General features: G+C 47.3%; 1 protein-coding gene across 1 annotated transcript in view; it reads left to right on the top strand.

The window, feature by feature from the left end:
- Positions 1–17,425, top strand: part of LOC306981883 (kalirin-like) — a 39,097-nt gene extending 21,672 nt beyond the window's left edge. Inside the window, exons 36-57 of the mRNA XM_079581613.1 lie at positions 310–500; positions 607–708; positions 798–952; positions 2,720–2,822; positions 5,045–5,257; positions 5,481–5,712; positions 7,877–7,927; positions 9,608–9,711; positions 9,880–10,008; positions 10,071–10,184; positions 10,251–10,321; positions 10,391–10,457; positions 11,138–11,241; positions 11,519–11,588; positions 11,780–11,866; positions 12,859–12,951; positions 13,026–13,076; positions 13,689–13,766; positions 13,854–14,039; positions 15,523–15,694; positions 15,766–15,911; positions 17,125–17,425. Coding sequence (XP_079437739.1) covers positions 310–500; positions 607–708; positions 798–952; positions 2,720–2,822; positions 5,045–5,257; positions 5,481–5,712; positions 7,877–7,927; positions 9,608–9,711; positions 9,880–10,008; positions 10,071–10,184; positions 10,251–10,321; positions 10,391–10,457; positions 11,138–11,241; positions 11,519–11,588; positions 11,780–11,866; positions 12,859–12,951; positions 13,026–13,076; positions 13,689–13,766; positions 13,854–14,039; positions 15,523–15,694; positions 15,766–15,911; positions 17,125–17,310 — 2,705 coding nt within the window. The 3' untranslated portion in view covers positions 17,311–17,425. The remainder of the gene's footprint in view (positions 1–309; positions 501–606; positions 709–797; positions 953–2,719; positions 2,823–5,044; positions 5,258–5,480; positions 5,713–7,876; positions 7,928–9,607; positions 9,712–9,879; positions 10,009–10,070; positions 10,185–10,250; positions 10,322–10,390; positions 10,458–11,137; positions 11,242–11,518; positions 11,589–11,779; positions 11,867–12,858; positions 12,952–13,025; positions 13,077–13,688; positions 13,767–13,853; positions 14,040–15,522; positions 15,695–15,765; positions 15,912–17,124) is intronic.
- The last annotated feature ends 3,090 nt before the right edge of the window (positions 17,426–20,515 follow it).

Here is a 20,515-nt window from a genome sequence, read left to right as displayed (position 1 = left end):
TGGAGGAGGGTCTGATGTAGATGTTTCCCTCTCCTGTAGGTCTGGAGGAGGGTCTGATGTAGATGTTTCCCTCTCCTGTAGGTCTGGAGGAGGGTCTGATGTAGATGTTTCCCTCTCCTGTAGGTCTGGAGGAGGGTCTGATGTAGATGTTTCCCTCTCCTGTAGGTCTGGAGGAGTTTCTGATGTAGATGTTTCCCTCTCCTGTAGGTCTCATGTAGATGTTTCCCTCTCCTGTAGGTCTGATGTAGATGTTTCCCTCTCCTGTAGGTCTGGAGGAGGGTCTGATGTAGATGTTTCCCTCTCCTGTAGGTCTGGAGGAGGGTCTGGAGGTCCAGGGGGAGCTCCTCCTGCAGGACTCCTTCTTGGTCTGGGAGCCGAAGTCTCTGATCCGAAAAGGACGAGACCGACACCTGTTTCTGTTCGAGCTGTCGCTGATCTTCAGCAAAGAGATGAAGGACTCGTCCGGGAGAACAAAGTACCTGTACAAGAGCCGCCTACGGGTAAAGTACTGCTCTAAATACTTCAAATACTACTACTACTACTGCGTTAGAGGACATAGTATGGGTGAAATGCTTGATGAAAAGTGATTAATTGTAAATGTGTCAGACGTCGGAGCTGGGCGTGACGGAGCACATCGAGGGAGACCCCTGTAAGTTCGCCCTGTGGGTCGGGAGAACACCCACCTCGGACAACAAGACTGTGCTCAAGGTACTACGAATACTACTAATACTTCTAATACTACTACTGCTGCTGTAAACCTGTGAGCTGAAGCTGAAGCTGTGTGTTGTTTCCCGGAGGCGGCGTCGCTGGAGCTGAAGCAGGAGTGGGTGAGGAGTATCCGGCAGGTGATCCAGGAGCGACGGGGACACCTCCGAGGAGCCCTGAGAGAACCCATCCCCCTGCCCAAGACCCCCAACCCCACGCTGAGCCGGCAGAGGAGCATCAACAGGAGGTACGTATAAGGGAATACCCAAACTACTGCCCCGAAAACACCCAAACTACTGCCCCGAAAACACCCAAACTACTGCCCCGAAAACACCCCCAAAACTCCCAAACTACTGCCCCCAAAACACCCAAACTACTGCCCCCAAAACACCCAAACTACTGCCCCCAAAACACCCAAACGACTGCCCCGAAAACACCCAAACTACTGCCCCCAAAACACCCAAACTACTGCCCCCAAAACACCCAAACTACTGCCCCGAAAACACCCAAACGACTGCCCCCAAAACACCCAAATTACTGCCCCGAAAACACCCAAACGACTGCCCCCAAAACACCCAAACTACTGCCCCGAAAACACCCAAACGACTGCCCCCAAAACACCCAAACTACTGCTCCGAAAACACCCAAACTACTGCTCCGAAAACACCCAAACTACTGCCCCGAAAACACCCAAACTACTGCCCCGAAAACACCCAAACTACTACCCCCAAAACACCCAAACTACTGCTCCGAAAACACCCAAACTACTGCTCCGAAAACACCCAAACTACTGCCCCCAAAACACCCAAACTACTGCCCCGAAAACACCCAAACTACTTCCCCGAAAACACCCAAACTACTGCCCCGAAAACACACAAACTACTGCCCCGAAAACACACAAACTACTGCCCCGAAAACACACAAACTACTGCCCCGAAAACACACAAACTACTGCCCCGAAAACACACAAACTACTGCCCCGAAAACACACAAACTACTGCCCCGAAAACACCCAAACTACTGCCCCCAAAACACCCAAACTACTGCCCCGAAAACACCCAAACTACTGCCCCCAAAACACCCAAACTACTGCCCCCAAAACACCCAAACTACTGCCCCGAAAACACCCAAACTACTTCCCCGAAAACACCCAAACTACTGCCCCGAAAACACACAAACTACTGCCCCGAAAACACACAAACTACTGCCCCGAAAACACACAAACTACTGCCCCGAAAACACACAAACTACTGCCCCGAAAACACCCAAACTACTGCCCCCAAAACACCCAAACTACTGCCCCGAAAACACCCAAACTACTGCCCCGAAAACACCCAAACGACTGCCCCCAAAACACCCAAACGACTGCCCCCAAAACACCCAAACGACTGCCCCCAAAACACCCAAACGACTGCCCCGAAAACACCCAAACTACTGCCCCGAAAACACCCAAACTACTGCCCCCAAAACACCCAAACTACTGCCCCCAAAACACCCAAACTACTGCCCCGAAAACACCAAAAACACCCAAACTACTGCCCCGAAAACACCAAAAACACCCAAACTACTGCCCCCAAAACACCCAAACCACTGCCCCGAAAACACCCAAACTACTGCCCCAAAAACACCCAAACTACTACCCCGAAAACACCCAAACTACTGCCCCAAAAACACCCAAACTACTGCCCCGAAAACACCCAAACTACTGCCCCGAAAACACCAAAAACACCCAAACTACTGCCCCGAAAACACCCCGAAAACACCCAAACTACTGCCCCGAAAACACCCCGAAAACACCCAAACTACTGCCCCGAAAACACCCAAACTACTGCCCCGAAAACACACAAACTACTGCCCCGAAAACACACAAACTACTGCCCCAAAGCTCCAGCTGTTTTTGACTGGTTTTGACTGTCCCGTGTTGACTGTCCCGTGTTGACTGTCCCGTGTTGACTGTCCCGTGTTGACTGTCCCGTGTTGACTGTCCCGTGTTGACTGTCCCGTGTTGTTGCAGAGACACCAGTGAAGACGCAGACAGTCTGGGAGACGCCAGCTCTCAGCCTGACACCGTGTCCATCGCCTCCAGGACGTCCCAGAACACGGCCGACAGCGACAAGGTCAGAGGTCACGACTCCAAACTTCCAAACCGGGAGCTAGAAACGAGTCTCACGAGCGGCTGTCGGGTCCTCGCGGTTCAAATCCTGCATGTGCACACTGTCGTTGTGTCCTCAGGCAAGACACTTCAGGTCTGTGCACACTGTCGTTGTGTCCTCAGGCAAGACACTTCAGGTCTGTGCACACTGTCGTTGTGTCCTCAGGCAAGACACTTCAGGTCTGTGCACACTGTCGTTGTGTCCTCAGGCAAGACACTTCAGGTCTGTGCACACTGTTGTGTCCTCAGGCAAGACACTTCAGGTCTGTGCACACTGTCGTTGTGTCCTCAGGCAAGACACTTCAGGTCTGTGCACACTGTTGTGTCCTCAGGCAAGACACTTCAGGTCTGTGCACACTGTCGTTGTGTCCTCAGGCAAGACACTTCAGGTCTGTGCACACTGTCGTTGTGTCCTCAGGCAAGACACTTCAGGTCTGTGCACACTGTCGTTGTGTCCTCAGGCAAGACACTTCAGGTCTGTGCACACTGTTGTGTCCTCAGGCAAGACACTTCAGGTCTGTGCACACTGTCGTTGTGTCCTCAGGCAAGACACTTCAGGTCTGTGCACACTGTTGTGTCCTCAGGCAAGACACTTCAGGTCTGTGCACACTGTCGTTGTGTCCTCAGGCAAGACACTTCAGGTCTGTGCACGCTGTCGTTGTGTCCTCAGGCAAGACACTTCAGGTCTGTGTACACTGGAGTGTGAATGAGCCTGATGAGTGAAGTGCAGCACTTTAAAGCATGTGGAGAGTGTGTATAAGTACTTTGTATATGTGTACTGCAGTGAAGTAGTGTTTAGTACAGTGCAGAAGTGTTTAGTACAGTGCAGAAGTGTGCAGTACAGTGCAGTAGTATGTAGTACAGTGCAGTACAGTGTAGTAGTGTGTAGTAGTGTGTAGTATGTGGAGGGTGTGTCAGAGCCGTCAGAGCCCATGACATCAGCTCCGTCTGAAACACAAACTCAGGGACTTTCCTTTTTCCTCTTTACTCTGAGTAAACTTTAAAACCTCCTCGTCCTCGTCTTCGTCCTCCTCCTCGTCCTCGTCTTCGTCCACATCCTCATCCTGCAGCAAAAACAGGTAAAACATTTAACGCTTCAGGTTTTTCTGATCAGCTCGTTCAGCTCAGGAGGATCTTTACCTAAAGTAAACTGACATATGTTTGGAAATGTGTCGTGTTCCTGGAGCTTTTTTACTCTGGGAATTTGTCAAAAATCCACAGATCTGATTCAGCTCATTCAGGTGTTGCTCTATTTGTTATAAAATCTCCACATTTCCTTCGTTGTGGAACAGATGCTTTAGAAACAGATTTGTCAAATTGTCTGTGGAAGCTCTGAGCAGAGTCGTGTGTTTTTAAGGATGGTTTAGTCTTTTTAGATGCAGTTTGTTGCTCTGGTTCATCAGCTCAGATGTTTGCAGATGTTTTAGTCTCTTTTTAGATGCAGTTTGTTGCTCTGGTTCATCAGCTCAGATGTTTGCAGATGTTTTAGTCTCTTTTAGATGCAGTTTGTTGCTCTGGTTCGGCAGGTCAGATGTTTGCAGATGTTTTAGTCTCTTTTAGATGCAGTTTGTTGCTCTGGTTCGGCAGGTCAGATGTTTTAGATGTTTCTCTGGGCGTGTGAGCAGCAGCTGTTAGTGATTTAGAGGAACTCCCCTCAGTCCCTCAGGAGCCGTCACAAACTCTCACAACAAACGCCTTCAGCAGGAAACACATCTGCACTGAGCAGCACATCTGCACTGAGCAGCACATCTGCACTGAGCAGCACATCTGCACTGAGCAGGTTTACATCTGAGTCTGGAGATCGGATAAAACAGGGTCACGGGTTCCATTCCCAGACCTTTCTGTGAGTTTGTCCCATGTCCTGGAGCAGGTGGAAGTATTTGTGTACTTGTACTGCAGTTGTCGGGCGGCTCACTGACCTGTGTACTCTGTGTACTTGTACTGCAGTTGTCGGGCGGCTCACTGACCTGTGTACTCTGTGTACTTGTACTGCTGTTGTCGGGCGGCTCACTGACCTGTGTACTCTGTGTACTTGTACTGCAGTTGTCGGGCGGCTCACTGACCTGTGTACTCTGTGTACTTGTACTGCAGTTGTCGGGCGGCTCACTGACCTGTGTACTCTGTGTACTTGTACTGCAGTTGTCGGGCGGCTCACTGACCTGTGTACTCTGTGTACTTGTACTGCAGTTGTCGGGCGGCTCGGAGCAGGTGGTGGTGCTCCTGGACTTCACCACGGCCGTCTCCGGGGAGCTGAGTGTGAAGTGTGGACAGACGGTGGAGCTGCTGGAACGATCGGCCGAGCGCCCGGGCTGGTGCCTCATACGCACTACGAGTACTTCAAATACTACGAGTACTTCCAATACTACGAGTACTACAGCGGCCGAGCAGCAGAGTCCACAGGTAAATACCACAAGTACTACTGCTGCTGTTTTATGTGTTTTTTCTTGTGTTTAGTTTTTGGAGTTTGGAAGGACATGGACCAGAGTTAGTCTGACTGTAGGGGGCGCTCACAGGCCTTTCAGTGTTTTTGGCTGTTGCATGTGTGCCCAGACCTAACCCCTGTGCTGTTGTGAATGAATAATGAATGTAAAGCCTAAACTAATTATTATTATGTTTATTATAGGAGGGCCTGGTGCCCATGAGCGCCCTCTGCCTGTCGCACTCCCACAGTGCGCCTGACATGGAGGGCCTGGCTCCACCCTCCACCGCCAGCACCTCCTCCACGTCTCCCCCGGGCAGCGCCATGCCCCCTGGTGCCAACACGGTGCCCCCTACAGGCGGCTCAGGCTCCAGCAGCTGCAACACCAACGGCTCCGCCACTCTGATGGGAAACAACTCCACCAGCAACTCCCGAGGTCAGAACCTGCTCACCTCCCGAGGTCAGAACCCGCTCACCTCCCGAGGTCAGAACCCGCTCACCTCCTGAGGTCAGAACCCGCTCACCTCCCGAGGTCAGAACCCGCTCACCTCCTGAGGTCAGAACCAGTTCACCTCCCGAGGTCAGAACCCGCTCACCTCCCGAGGTCAGAACCAGTTCACCTCCCGAGGTCAGAACCAGTTCACCTCCCGAGGTCAGAACCCGCTCACCTCCCGAGGTCAGAACCCTGTTCACCTCCCGAGGTCAGAACCCGCTCACCTCCCGAGGTCAGAACCCGCTCAACTCCCGAGGTCAGAACCCGCTCACCTCCCGAGGTCAGAACCCTGTTCACCTCCCGAGGTCAGAACCCGCTCACCTCCCGAGGTCAGAACCCGCTCACCTCCCGAGGTCAGAACCCGCTCACCTCCCGAGGTCAGAACCCGCTCACCTCCCGAGGTCAGAACCCGCTCACCTCCCGAGGTCAGAACCCGCTCACCTCCCGAGGTCAGAACCCGCTCACCTCCCGAGGTCAGAACCCGCTCACCTCCCGAGGTCAGAACCCGCTCACCTCCCGAGGTCAGAACCCTGTTCACCTCCCGAGGTCAGAACCCGCTCACCTCCCGAGGTCAGAACCCGCTCAACTCCCGAGGTCAGAACCCGCTCACCTCCCGAGGTCAGACCCTGTTCACCTCCCGAGGTCAGAACCCACTCACCTCCCGAGGATAGACCCCGTTCACCTCCCGAGGATAGACCCCGTTCACCTCCCGAGGATAGACCCCGTTCACCTCCCGAGGATAGACCCCGTTCACCTCCCGAGGTCAGAACCCGCTCACCTCCCGAGGTCAGAACCCGCTCACCTCCCGAGGTCAGACCCCGTTCTTCTCCTGAGGTCAGACCCTGTTCTCCTGAGGTCAGACCCTGTTCTTCTCCTGAGGTCCTGATGACCTGCAGACCTTCCCCCTTGTGCCTCTGGATGTAAATGTTTAGTTTGAGCCTCGCAGAGGAAGCCATGTCGGCCTCTTCTCTGCGGGAGACGGCGGATGTTTAAGCCGCCTCGGTCAAACAGGAAGTGACATCACACGGAACACAGGAAGTACAGACGCTCCTTTACAGATGTTTAGTTTCCTCTTTAACCTTAGTTTGAACTCTTTACGATTATTTATTCTCTGATGTTTTGTCGCTTTGAGCTGGAGATTTATCAGGAAGTGACTCCAACATGGCTGCGGCGCTCCCTGGTCTGCAGCTCGATGGCGGACTCGTCCTGTTTTCAAAATATTAGGAAAGAAAAAAGTGGGGAAATTGGAAGACGAAAAAATTGGGGAAATTTTAGGAAAAATCGAGGGGAAAAAATAGGAAAAGAGGAACAAAAAGTGGTAAAAAATGGAAAAAAGTCGAAAAAAAATGGGAATAAATTTGGAAAAAAAATATCCAAAATTGCTCTGAGCAAATCTTTAGAACTAATATGTCATTAAATAAAACCACACATTTAAACCCAGATAATTTTGTCAATTTTTACTCCTTAACGCCTTATTTTGAAATGAAAACATACACTCATACTTCTGTCATGAATCTACAGCAGAAGTTTCACTCATGTCTCCACGTTTATGTATTTGTTTCACCTGGACTTCCTGTGTGTAGCCCCGCCCCCTGTGATGACCTCAGCCCTCGCCCTCCTCAGTCTCTCTCAGGGAACCTCACTCCTCTTTCCTCTGTTTGAGTTTTGGTTTGGGGTTTTGTTTGGTGGTCATGCCTCGCGGTGCGGTCACAGGTTCGTGTTTTCGCTGCGGGCTGATTCCAGGCTGGGATTTTAAACGCGGATCTAAAGGTAAAGGTCCAACAGGTTCATGAACAGGTTAATGAACGACAGGGAGACGCTGAAACTGGAGAAACAGGAAACTTTAAAGAGAAAAGAGAAAAGTGGAACTCCTGCTGAGGATCCTGACAGAAACGTGAGGGAAATGTGTTAAAGCTTTCATTTAAAAACAAGGCCAAATGATCTGTGTTTTAATAATAACATATTCGTTTTGTAAAGTTAGGCCATTGCTCGAAATTTTTCCTGCGTTTGTCAAAAACACAAAAAGCCTGGACTTTCCCGCAGTGTCAGATTTGTCATGTTTGATATAAAGTGTATTTTCTGATTCGTGTCCGTGTTTTCTCTGCAGACTCCGTGTTCAGCTCAGACGGATCCGGACTCTCTCAGACCAGTCCTCACAGTGAGTTCATCCAGACAACGTTCAGCTGCAGAAAACTCTCTTCACTCACGCACTTTACTGGACTTTACAGACACTTTACTGGACTTTACTGGACTTTACTGGACTTTACCGGACTTTACAGACACTTTACTGGACTTTACTGGACTTTACTGGACTTTACTGGACTTTACTGGACTTTACCGGACTTTACCGGACTTTACAGACACTTTACTGGACTTTACTGGACTTTACTGGACTTTACAGACACTTTACTGGACTTTACTGGACTTTACAGACACTTTACTGGACTTTACTGGACTTTACTGGACTTTACTGGACTTTACTGGACTTTACCGGACTTTACCGGACTTTACCGGACTTTACAGACACTTTACTGGACTTTACTGGACTTTACTGGACTTTACAGACACTTTACTGGACTTTACTGGACTTTACAGACACTTTACTGGACTTTACTGTACTTTACAGACACTTTACTGGACTTTACTGGACTTTACAGACACTTTACTGGACTTTACTGGACTTTACAGACACTTTACAGACACTTTACTGGACTTTACAGACACTTTACTGGACTTTACTGGACTTTACTGGACTTTACTGGACTTTACAGACACTTTACTGGACTTTACTGGACTTTACTGGACTTTACTGGACTTTACTGGACTTTACAGACACTTTACTGGACTTTACTGGACTTTACTGGACTTTACTGGACTTTACTGGACTTTACAGACACTTTACTGGACTTTACTGGATTTTACTGGACTTTACTGGACTTTACTGGACTTTACTGGACTTTACAGACACTTTACTGGACTTTACTGGACTTTACAGACACTTTACTGGACTTTACTGGACTTTACTGGACTTTACAGAAACTTTACTGGACTTTACTGGACTTTACTGGACTTTACAGACACTTTACTGGACTTTACTGGACTTTACTGGACTTTACTGGACTTTACTGGACTTTACTGGACTTTACAGACACTTTACTGGACTTTACTGGACTTTACTGGACTTTACTGGACTTTACAGACACTTTACTGGACTTTACAGACACTTTACTGGACTTTACAGACACTTTACTGGACTTTACAGACTTAGGCTCGAGCAGAGGGGGTTACAGAGAACTTCCTCCATCACCATGATGAAGCCACGCCAGAAATATACACAAATGTTTCTACATTTTTTACAAATTTTTTCCTCTATTTTTCTTGAGCTTTTTCCCCAATTTTTAAAAATATGTTTTTTACAATATTTTTCCAGTAATTTTCGCCTTAATTTCCCCCTCATTTTTAAAAACTTTTTCTCCCAATTTTTTCCTCTAATTTTTCTTAATTTTCATCCCCATTTTCTCCTCCTTCCCCCCATTCTTTTTCACTTTTTATGTCACTGTTTCTTTCACTTTTTCCCCACATTTTTGTTTTTTTTACTGCACACTGTAAATTTGCAGATCTTCCATTTTAATAAGATCTTGATGATATATTAAGAAAGAGAAACCCAAGGCTAAAGTTTTCTCTGACCTTTTTTATAATAAAGTTCCTTCAGTCAGTCCTTCCTCCGTGCCAGGGAAATATATACTTTTATGTCATGTTCTTTCTAATAACTCAGTACTTTTGTTACTCTTAATCCTTTTTAAGTCACGTATGTTTACTGTGTATTTCTCTCCTCCAGCTCCGACGTCTCCCACAGTGTACGGAGTGGGCGGTCCTCCAGGGGGCGCCGTGGGCTCCCCCGGCCCCAAACGCAGCGGCTCCGGCACCGGAAACACGCTCAAGGCAAGACTCACACGCCCACAAACATCACTCTGTAAGAGAGAATCATCCACACAGACATGTTCGGTATACACGTGTAGCACGAATCAATGGCAGAAGTTCCAGGTTCTTTATAAATGTCAATTATTTCTTCAGTCTGATGTCACTGACTCTTTATGGGGCGTGTTTTAGCGCTGGCTCACAAGTCCAGTTCGGCGGCTGAGTCAGGGCAAAGCCGACGGACAGAAGAAGCCTCCAATCAGGATGAGGAGGCGGGACAACCGTGCGGAGACCACGCCCCTAAACGCCAACGCGCAGACGGTACGACAGAACCAGGTTTCAGTTTCGCTCGATGACAAACTAACCGGAGCGTGTTTTTACAGAAGGTTCGTAAAGACGACTCGGTGCAGAGCGGCGGGGAGGAGGAGCCTGAGGAGGAGAGCCACACCCCCCTGCCCCCGCCCATGCAGATCATCAAAGACCCCAATAACCCAGAGGTACGTCCCGAGGAGTCGGTGCTGCCCTGGGACAGTCTCTAACCTCAGCCCCGTGTTTGTGCGCAGGCTTTAGACTCAGACCAAGGATCCAACGAGTCGGACACGGAGCAGCGGAACAAGGCGCTCCGAGGCAGGATGTAAGACTTTCACAATAAAAGCACCATTAGACGCGTCAGGTTCCTTTAACTCATGAACGCCGTGTCCAGGTTCGTGGTCAACGAAATGGTCCAGTCAGAGAAAGATTATGCGAAGGACCTGGCGGTCATCGTGGAGGTAAGACTTTATTATATCATACTAAAGAGCTGTGGTTCAGACCTTCAGACCTTCAGACCTTCAGACCTTTATCCTTCAAACCTTCAGACCTCCACACACGTATGAACCATCTACAGATGGTTCATACCATCTACAGATGGTTCATACCTTCATAGCGTGTCCTCCACACGTGTAGATGGTTCATACCTTCATAGCGTGTCCTCCACACGTGTAGATGGTTCATACCTTCATAGCGTGTCCTCCACACGTGTAGATGATTCATACCTTCACAGCGTGTCCTCCACACGTGTAGATGGTTCATACCTTCATAGCGTGTCTTCCACACGTGTAGATGGTTCATACCTTCATAGCGTGTCCTCCACACGTGTAGATGATTCATACCTTCACAGCGTGTCCTCCACACGTGTAGATGGTTCATACCTTCATAGCGTGTCCTCCACACGTGTAGATGGTTCATACCTTCATAGCGTGGTCTCCACACGTGTAGATGGTTCATACCTTCATAGCGTGTCCTCCACACGTGTAGATGGTTCATACCTTCACAGCGTGTCCTCCACACGTGTAGATGGTTCATACCTTCATAGCGTGTCCTCCACACATGTAGATGGTTCATACCTTCACAGCGTGTCCTCCACACGTGTAGATGGTTGTACCTGAGCTCCTCTGTGGTGAATGTGCAGGGCTTCATGTCTCGTCTGGAGGTTCGGGGGATCCCGGAGGACATGAGGGGCAAAGACAAGATCGTGTTCGGGAACATCCAGCAGATCTACGACTGGCACCGAGAGTGGGTTTGCTTTAATATCTCCTAAACTCCTCCTTTCTCTTCTTGACTTCCATTTCAGCCTCTTTTAGTCCTGCTTTACAACTTTTAAGTTTTAAAATGTTCTAATCCTGCAGCAGGACTTCTCTTTGTAAGAATAAACAGCAGGCGAGCTGTGAGAACAGAATGAAGTCCTCTTTGCTTTGTTACCATGGAAACGTGTGTAACAGCTTGTTCTTGCAGCTCTTGCGCTTTATGAAGTTGAACATTATTAATCCTTAAACCTGTGGCTGATCCGCAGTTTCTTCCTGGTGGAGCTGGAGAGAAGCCTCCAGAACCACGACCTCCTCGCCGACCTCTTCATCCGACACGTGAGTCACACACCATCGCCCAAATATGGTCGTTTCCTTTGTGGGACAGTTTGGGGAAAAATGTCAATAAAAAGAATTGAATTTGATTCAAAATAGCACTAAATTTAAAATTGTTGAAAAATGGTGGCATTAAAAGTGTTTGGGATTTAAATTCTTCTGCCTGGCTCTGACTCTGAGCTTTTATTGTGAAGGAGCGGCGGCTGCACATGTACATCGTTTACTGCCAGAACAAGCCCCGGTCCGAGGTCATCGTCATCGAGTATGAGAAGTTCTTCGAGGTAAAGACACTTCTGTGTTTTAGGTCTGAGGGTTCAGGAGTCACGGGGTAAATGCTGTGTGTGTTCAGGAGTCACAGGGTAAATGCTGAGTGTGTCAGGAGTCACAGGGTAAATGCTGTGTGTGTTCAGGAGTCACAGGGTAAATGCTGAGTGTGTCAGGAGTCACAGGGTAAATGCTGAGTGTGTTCAGGAGTCACAGGGTAAATGCTGAGTGTGTCAGGAGTCACAGGGTAAATGCTGAGTGTGTTCAGGAGTCACAGGGTAAATGCTGAGTGTGTTCAGGAGTCACAGGGTAAATGCTGAGTGTGTTCTGGAGTCACAGGGTAAATGCTGTGTGTGTTCTGGAGTCACAGGGTAAATGCTGAGTGTGTTCTGGAGTCACAGGGTAAATGCTGAGTGTGTTCAGGAGTCACGGGGTAAATGCTGAGTGTGTCAGGAGTCACAGGGTAAATGCTGAGTGTGTTCAGGAGTCACAGGGTAAATGCTGTGTGTGTTCAGGAGTCACAGGGTAAATGCTGTGTGTGTTCAGGAGTCACGGGGTAAATGCTGAGTGTGTTCAGGAGTCACAGGGTAAATGCTGAGTGTGTTCAGGAGTCACAGGGTAAATGCTGAGTGTGTTCTGGAGTCACAGGGTAAATGCTGAGTGTGTTCTGGAGTCACAGGGTAAATGCTGAGTGTGTTCTGGAGTCACAGGGTAAATGCTGAGTGTGTTCTGGAGTCACAGGGTAAATGCTGAGTGTGTTCTGGAGTCACAGGGTAAATGCTGAGTGTGTTCTGGAGTCACGGGGTAAATGCTGAGTGTGTTCTGGAGTCACAGGGTAAATGCTGAGTGTGTTCAGGAGTCACAGGGTAAATGCTGTGTGTGTTCAGGAGTCACAGGGTAAATGCTGAGTGTGTTCAGGAGTCACAGGGTAAATGCTGTGTGTGTTCTGGAGTCACAGGGTAAATGCTGAGTGTGTTCAGGAGTCACAGGGTAAATGCTGTGTTTTTAGGAAATCCAACATGAGATCAGCTGCAGGATGTCCATCAGCGATTACCTGATCAAACCCATCCAGCGAATCACAAAGTACCAGCTGCTGCTGAAGGTCAGGCCTCACACGAATCACTCATTAACACAGAGAGGATCTTTGTTTATCTAAATGTCTCTGGCGTTTGGCAGGACTTTCTGAAGTACACGTCGAAGGCCGGACTGGACTGTGAGGAAGTCGAGGTCAGTTTTCTGTTTTGAGAATGTGTTTCCGTTACATTTGACTGTGTGAAATACAAGAGTTTTGCTCCAAAGCGGCTTCAGACATGTTTCTGCTCTAAAGTTTCCCGTTGTGTCCAGTTTACTTTGATTTATAAATGTTCACTAGTTGATTTATATTTATCCAAATCTAACATCTTAATCTGTTTTGCCTTTGTGGGATTACCAAAGCTCTTCTCTTCCTCGTGGAGCTGCATTAGCACCCCCTGGTGGCCAGACTCCAAAAGACACACAGGATTCATATGAAGCTTTGACCTTGTTTAAACTGCTTAAAGCCAGGAGTTTTTCTTTTTCTAAAAAGTGCAGTGACTCATGTGACAGCGCTGGGGTAGATTTCATTTTTCACCACACTGGTTTGTGCAGATTAAAGCTGAAGCCTCTTTGATTGACAGGTTCATTTCACAGACCACTCGGGTCACTGGGGCTGAATGGAGCTCTTCATGTTTAATCTATACGCATTAAATACAGAATTAGGCTGTTGAAATGAGAGAGCACTGATACAAACGGAGCACTCTGATTGGCCGTGGCCGTGTGACATCACCTAATGTACTATTTGATGGCGTGTGTTTTTAACAGAAAGCCTACGAGCTGATGTCTCTGGTTCCCAAACGCTGTAACGACATGATGAACCTGGGCCGTCTGCAGGGATACGAGGTAAACCCAGGCAGAGCTTTAAACTGTGGTCTCGGACTCAGTCATGTCCCGTGTGTGACGTGTGTGTAACGTGTGTGTGGTGTCCAGGGGAAGCTGACGTCCCACGGGAAGCTCCTGCAGCAGGAGACCTTCTGCGTGTGGGAGCAGGACGGGGGAGTTCTATCACGCAGCAAAGAGCGGCGGGTTTTTCTGTTCGAGCAGATCGTCATCTTCAGCGAGCTGCTGCGGAAAGGCTCGCAGAACCCGGGATACCAGTACAAGAACAGCATCAAGGTGAGGAAAGAGCCAAAACATTACGACTACTGAGCAACAGCATCAAGGTGAGGAAAGAGCCAAAACATTACGACTACTGAGAAACAGCATCAAGGTGAGGAAAGAGCCAAAACATTACGACTACTGAGCAACAGCATCAAGGTGAGGAAAGAGCCAAAACATTACGACTGCTGAGCAACAGCATCAAGGTGAGGAAAGAGCCAAAACATTACGACTACTGAGCAACAGCATCAAGGTGAGGAAAGAGCCAAAACATTACGACTACTAAGAAACAGTATCAAGGTGAGGAAAGAGCCAAAACATTACGACTACTGAGCAACAGCATCAAGGTGAGGAAAGAGCCAAAACATTACGACTACTGAGCAACAGCATCAAGGTGAGGAAAGAGCCAAAACATTACAACTACTGAGCAACAGCATCAAGGTGAGGAAAGAGCCAAAACATTACGACTACTGAGCAACAGCATCAAGGTGAGGAAAGAGCCAAAACATTACGACTACTGAGCAACAGTGAAGGGACTGTAGTATAAGTAGTAGTATTAGCAGTATTTATAACAGTATCTTCTGTCCTCAGGTGAGTTACCTGTCGATGCAGGAGCAGGTGGAGGGACTGTAGTATTAGTAGTAGTATTAGTAGTATTTATAACAGTATCTTCTGTCCTCAGGTGAGTTACCTGTCGATGCAGGAGCAGGTGGAGGGACTGTAGTATTAGTAGTAGTATTAGCAGTATTTATAACAGTATCTTCTGTCCTCAGGTGAGTTACCTGTCGATGCAGGAGCAGGTGGAGGGATTGAAGTATTAGTAGTAGTATTAGTAGTATTTATAACAGTATCTTCTGTCCTCAGGTGAGTTACCTGTCGATGCAGGAGCAGGTGGAGGGACTGTAGTATTAGTAGTAGTATTAGTAGTATTTATAACAGTATCTTCTGTCCTCAGGTGAGTTACCTGTCGATGCAGGAGCAGGTGGAGGGACTGTAGTATTAGTAGTAGTATTAGTAGTATTTATAACAGTATCTTCTGTCCTCAGGTGAGTTACCTGTCGATGCAGGAGCAGGTGGAGGGACTGTAGTATTAGTAGTAGTATTAGTAGTATTTATAACAGTATCTTCTGTCCTCAGGTGAGCTACCTGTCGATGCAGGAGCAGGTGGAGGGATTGTAGTATTAGTAGTAGTATTAGTAGTATTTATAACAGTATCTTCTGTCCTCAGGTGAGTTACCTGTCGATGCAGGAGCAGGTGGAGGGACTGTAGTATTAGTAGTAGTATTAGTAGTATTTATAACAGTATCTTCTGTCCTCAGGTGAGTTACCTGTCGATGCAGGAGCAGGTGGAGGGACTGTAGTATTAGTAGTAGTATTAGTAGTATTTATAACAGTATCTTCTGTCCTCAGGTGAGTTACCTGTCGATGCAGGAGCAGGTGGAGGGACTGTAGTATTAGTAGTAGTATTAGTAGTATTTATAACAGTATCTTCTGTCCTCAGGTGAGTTACCTGTCGATGCAGGAGCAGGTGGAGGGCGACCCGTCTAAGTTCGTGCTCTGGTCTCGTGGTTCGGCCGAGCGATTCACTCTGCAGGCGTCCAACTCCTCCATCAAACTGACGTGGGTGGAGACGATCGCCGCCCTGCTGGACGCGCAGAACAACTTCCTGTCCGGTGAGTCCTGAGCGTCAGACAGAGAGGTCAGAGGTCAGAGGTCAGAGAGACTCACTCCGGTGTCTGTGCAGCGCTGCAGTCTCCCATCGAGTACCAGAGGAAGGAGGGCGGCATCTCCGTGACACGCCCCCTGTCGTCAGGGCGACCGCCGTCAGCCCCGCCCACACCCAACGGCCACGCCCCCCTGCAGCCAGCCGACGGTGACGCGGACGACACGGTGAGGAAAACCACTCCACAGTTTGTCCTCTAGGTGGTGCTGACGTCACATTACAGATGTTTATTTTATCACAGGTTTTTAGGACTGTTTATGTTTATGGACATAAGAGATAATTATCTGTTCTTTTATTTTTGTAACCTCTGACCTTCACCGAGCGCATTTTCTCCAGTTTTACCCAAATCTAAAGCTTTTCGACTGGAAAGTTTCCAGCCTCTAGGCCAAGTCTCACGCCTCATTTGAAAGCTAAGACCTACATTGGTCGTAACTTTTTTGTCGCAGTGTCGCTGCATTTTTGTCATGTTTTTGTTTTTAGCACTTCCTGTTCAAAAGTGATGCCCTATGCCCCGTCTCACATGTGGTTTCACGTGTGTCATACGTGTGCTGGGCACTGATTAGATAAAACACTTTCATAACAGATTTATCTCCTCTGTACAAAGTCAGACGTGTATGAGCCACATTTACTCCAATAATAACGCCGTCTGTTTCTGAACATCGTTTCATTCTCGAGTCTGTGCGAGGCTTATTCACAGGCTGTAGTGAGGGTATTTGTTTATTATTTATGAGTTAAGACATTAATGAATATTTCTGTTTCTCCCAAAAATTATTCCTCATTTTTGATGTTGTAAATGTGCAGATGTTCCACAAACTATTGTTGTGTTTTCTGTTTCTAGACAAATATTTGAGCATTGTTCAGGTATCGGTATCGAAAACCAAGTATTGTTAAAGTACTGGCCCGACTGCAGACCTCCTACCAGAGACTATTCTGAGCTCCTCTAGGAGGCGCTATCGCTCCTCTAGGAGGCGCTATCGCTCCTCTAGGAGGCGCTATCGCTCCTCTAGGAGGCGCTATCGCTCCTCTAGGAGGCGCCATCGCTCCTCTAGGAGGCGCCATCGCTCCTCTAGGAGGCGCTATCGCTCCTCCCACGAGCTGTGGAGACTGATTTAGTTCCTTATTTATCTCTTTTACTCCGTCCGTCTGGTTTGTCTCATACTTTGAGCTCTTTGCGTCTCATAAACTCCTCCTGATCATGTGACTTCTTCCTGATCACATGACCTCCTGACCACGTGACCTCCCCTCCTGATCATGTGACCTCCTCCTGATCATGTGACCTCCTCCTGATCATGTGGCCTCCTCCTGATCACGTGACCTCCTGATCATGTGACCTCCTGATCACATGACCTGCTGATCATGTGACCTCCCCTCTGTGTGCAGGAGCTGGTGATGGTGACGCAGGACTTCTCGGCCGTGCGTGAGGACGAGATCTCCGTGTTCCGTGGGGAGAAGGTGCAGATTTTGGCGTCGAACCAACAGGGCCAGAGCCTGGTTTACCGCCCGGCCAACAGCGACTCTCCGGCCGCGGAGGGCTGGGTGCCGCGCAGCGTGCTCCGAACGCACTGACCCCCCCCCCATGCAGCGGACCAATGAGGGGCCGGCTTTACACTGACGGACCAATCACAGGAAAGGGCTGTTTACATCCACCGCGCGGCGTCAGGACGGGCGAGTCACAGGAGACGCTTCAAACCAGCTTTAATTCAAACTCACCACAGTTTCATTAGCACTGCCTGAACAAAACCAGCTCCTCCACATGTAAAGTTAGAGCTTCAATCACAGGGTTTCTGCAGCTCATCAGCATCACAAGTCTTTTTTATTTCTATTCAAAAGATGAAACTGAACCATGTATGTTTCTAGTTTCTGTTCTTACTGATTCAGGACAATTGACTCATCACTTCAAATCATAACAACGCCGCCCAAGAAGTCACTTCCTCTTTCGATCCAGCGCGGCAAAATAAAAGCACACAAGCTACAAGAATATAATTAAATACACACATTTTAAGTGTTTTGTCTGGTAATAGTGAGGCAGAAAGAAAGTTGAGCTAATGAAAAAGATGGTGCTTTTATTTTGGCGTGCTGGATCGAAACAGGAAGTCACTTCTTGGGCGGTGTTGTTATGAGTTGAAGGTATGAACAGAGTCAATTCTGCATATTCTACATTGTGGCGTTAAGAATATATTATTTAGTGGCCGATGTTCTGTACATACGGCGTGTGGCCCCGTCCCTGGGGAGGCTTTTCAAAGTGTTTATAAAAGAACAGAAAGATGAAAAATCAGTAAAAAGCATCAAACAATACAACAATTAAAGGAAAGAAGAGAGACAAATCTGACCACTTCCCATCCCAAGTCCAGCCATACAGTTCAGTCTCACAGAGGCTCCAGAGGCTCCAGAGGCTCCAGAGGCTCCAGAGGCTCCAGAGGCTCCTGAGGCTCCTGAGGCTCCTGAGGCTCCAGAGGCTCCAAGAGTTCCATAACTTCCTCTCTCTGAGAGCAGACTGACCCAGAGCCCTTCACTCTGCACATCCCCCTGACCCCAGTGAGCACCCGAGCTGATTAGTGTATTTTTGTACTTTTTGACACATGGCAGACGGAGCAGGACCATCAAGGCATTAAAGTATTACATCTGAGTTACTGCTGCTGTAGAAACCCTGGATGAGCTCATGTTGGAATAACCTGGTCATCAGCCGATCATTGTGTTGATGAACCTGAACCTGGACTCTTGTCTTTGATCAGGCAGTGTCATATGAGAAAGTCAAATCGACATTTATTTTCCAAATGTAAAAGAAGCTTCTCTAATCAAGCCAGTTCATTGTTTTCTGTATAATTGGGCGCCTCAGCGTTTAACTATAGAATTACTCTTTAACATAGATCATAGAAAACGTCTCCTTTAAAGCAGGATTTAGTTTTATTAAATTCCAAAGGCTCCATACGTCGTCTCCTGTTGTTCCTCCATCCTGATTGGCCGCTGTTCCAGGTGCTCTCTCTGACCCCGCCCCCCCTTTCTCCGGATCGTCCAATCACACGGCGTCACCTGTTTACAGCCCGGCCAATCGCAAACGCCGACTGCGGCACAAACTCTGACCCCATTGGGCGGATTTCGGGAGGAAAGGAATAAAAAAATCGAATCCCTCTTTTGTGGACGTTACGGACTGGGATCTGCCTAGCAACAGGCGACGAAAGAGGAGGAGCCACGCCTGATTGGTCAGGAATCTGAGGAGGATTTTAATGGAAGTCAAAGGAAAGATTCAAGTTCATCTGATTAAGTTAAATTGGGGAAGTTCGTTACAAATGTTGGTTTGTATTTGTTGCATCAAATCTATAGGAATAAAAAAATAAGAACATTTAATATGTGGTGAAACCGGCCGAGAGAGACGCTCGTTTGGTTTAGTTGGGAACATTCTGCGACTGACAATTCCACTTTTAAAAGCACAATTTTACACTGTTTATGGTTTTGGTCGCGCTCACATTTAGTCCTAGTTTTGACAAAGTTTAAATAAAGTTAAGATCGAGTTTTGACCTGGTTTGATCCTAGTTTCATATTAATAACTTTAAATGTTCCTTCGACTGAAACAAAAACGTCTTTCTTTCGACTTCCAGTAAAATTGTGACCAATCCCGGGCCTGGCTCGACTGAATCTGCCGAGCGACGAGCCTCCCCCGCCGTCCAATCAGGACTCTGCGTGTGAATATTGTGAATATCGGGACAAAGCGGCGGCCGTGGAGACGCGGCCGGCCGACTCCCATGTGAATACTCCGAGTTTGTTTTTCCACTGATAGCAGCAGAAGTGTCATGTCTGTGCCGTGTGAGAGAGGCGTGTGCGTGTTACGTGTTACGTGGAGCGAGCAGCGGCGGCTCCGTCGGTGGTGGAATCGTGTTTTTAGAGATTTTATAAAGAAGTCATTTATTTACGAGGATCAAATGAGAAAAAGAACAAGAGGCCAGAGACGTCGCCGCCATTTTGAAAAGTTTATCACATTTTCTTTAGTCCAGAATGTGGTTCACAGCATCGTCATCGACTGCCATGTACTTTAACATGTGTTTATGCTATTTATTTTAGACGTTTTGAAAGTGTCATTTTTATTGCAATCACATATCACTTTTTATTTATTTTTTATATTTACAATTTTTTTTATTCCATTTATTTTAATTAACTTTTTTGTTTTACTTTTTTTTTTCCCGATTGATTTAATTTTGTATTTTTTTTTACCATTTCTTTAAAATATGTATATATTTTATTGATTTTTTATATTTTATTTTATTTTTAATTTTAAAAAAATTGAATTTTTTTTATTTTATTTTTTTATTTTATTTTGATTCATTTCTACAAAAAAAATATTTATTTTTTACATTAGTATTGAATTGATTTTATTTGTCAGTTACAGGTTTATTTTATTATTTTAATGTTTTATTGCGTATATTTCTTTTCTTTTTAAAGACGTAGCTAAAAGACAGTATTTATTTCCCTCAAAATGGCCGACTCTGGGACATATCTTGTTTTATAGAGTGCTAATGATAACGCATAGTTTAATTTAAAAGCATCACTATTTATAATAAGGGTTGATATTATTTTCTCCTGTAAATAGACCAAGAACATATCCAACAAAAAAACTACAACAAGACACGAAAAAAAACTACAGACTCCGCCTACTGTGACCTACTTCCTGTCAGCCGTCTCCACTTCCTGTGTCTAGAACTCTCTCGATAAACGGTCCACGGGAACAAACGTCTCCAAATGTAGCTGGTTTTAGGAGCTGGTTTTACGGTTCATTTGT

The sequence above is a fragment of the Gobius niger genome (genome assembly GCF_951799975.1).
Source record: "Gobius niger genome assembly, chromosome: 23".
NCBI classification, from domain to species: domain Eukaryota; kingdom Metazoa; phylum Chordata; class Actinopteri; order Gobiiformes; family Gobiidae; genus Gobius; species Gobius niger.
This window is presented reverse-complemented; position numbering and strand designations above follow the sequence as displayed.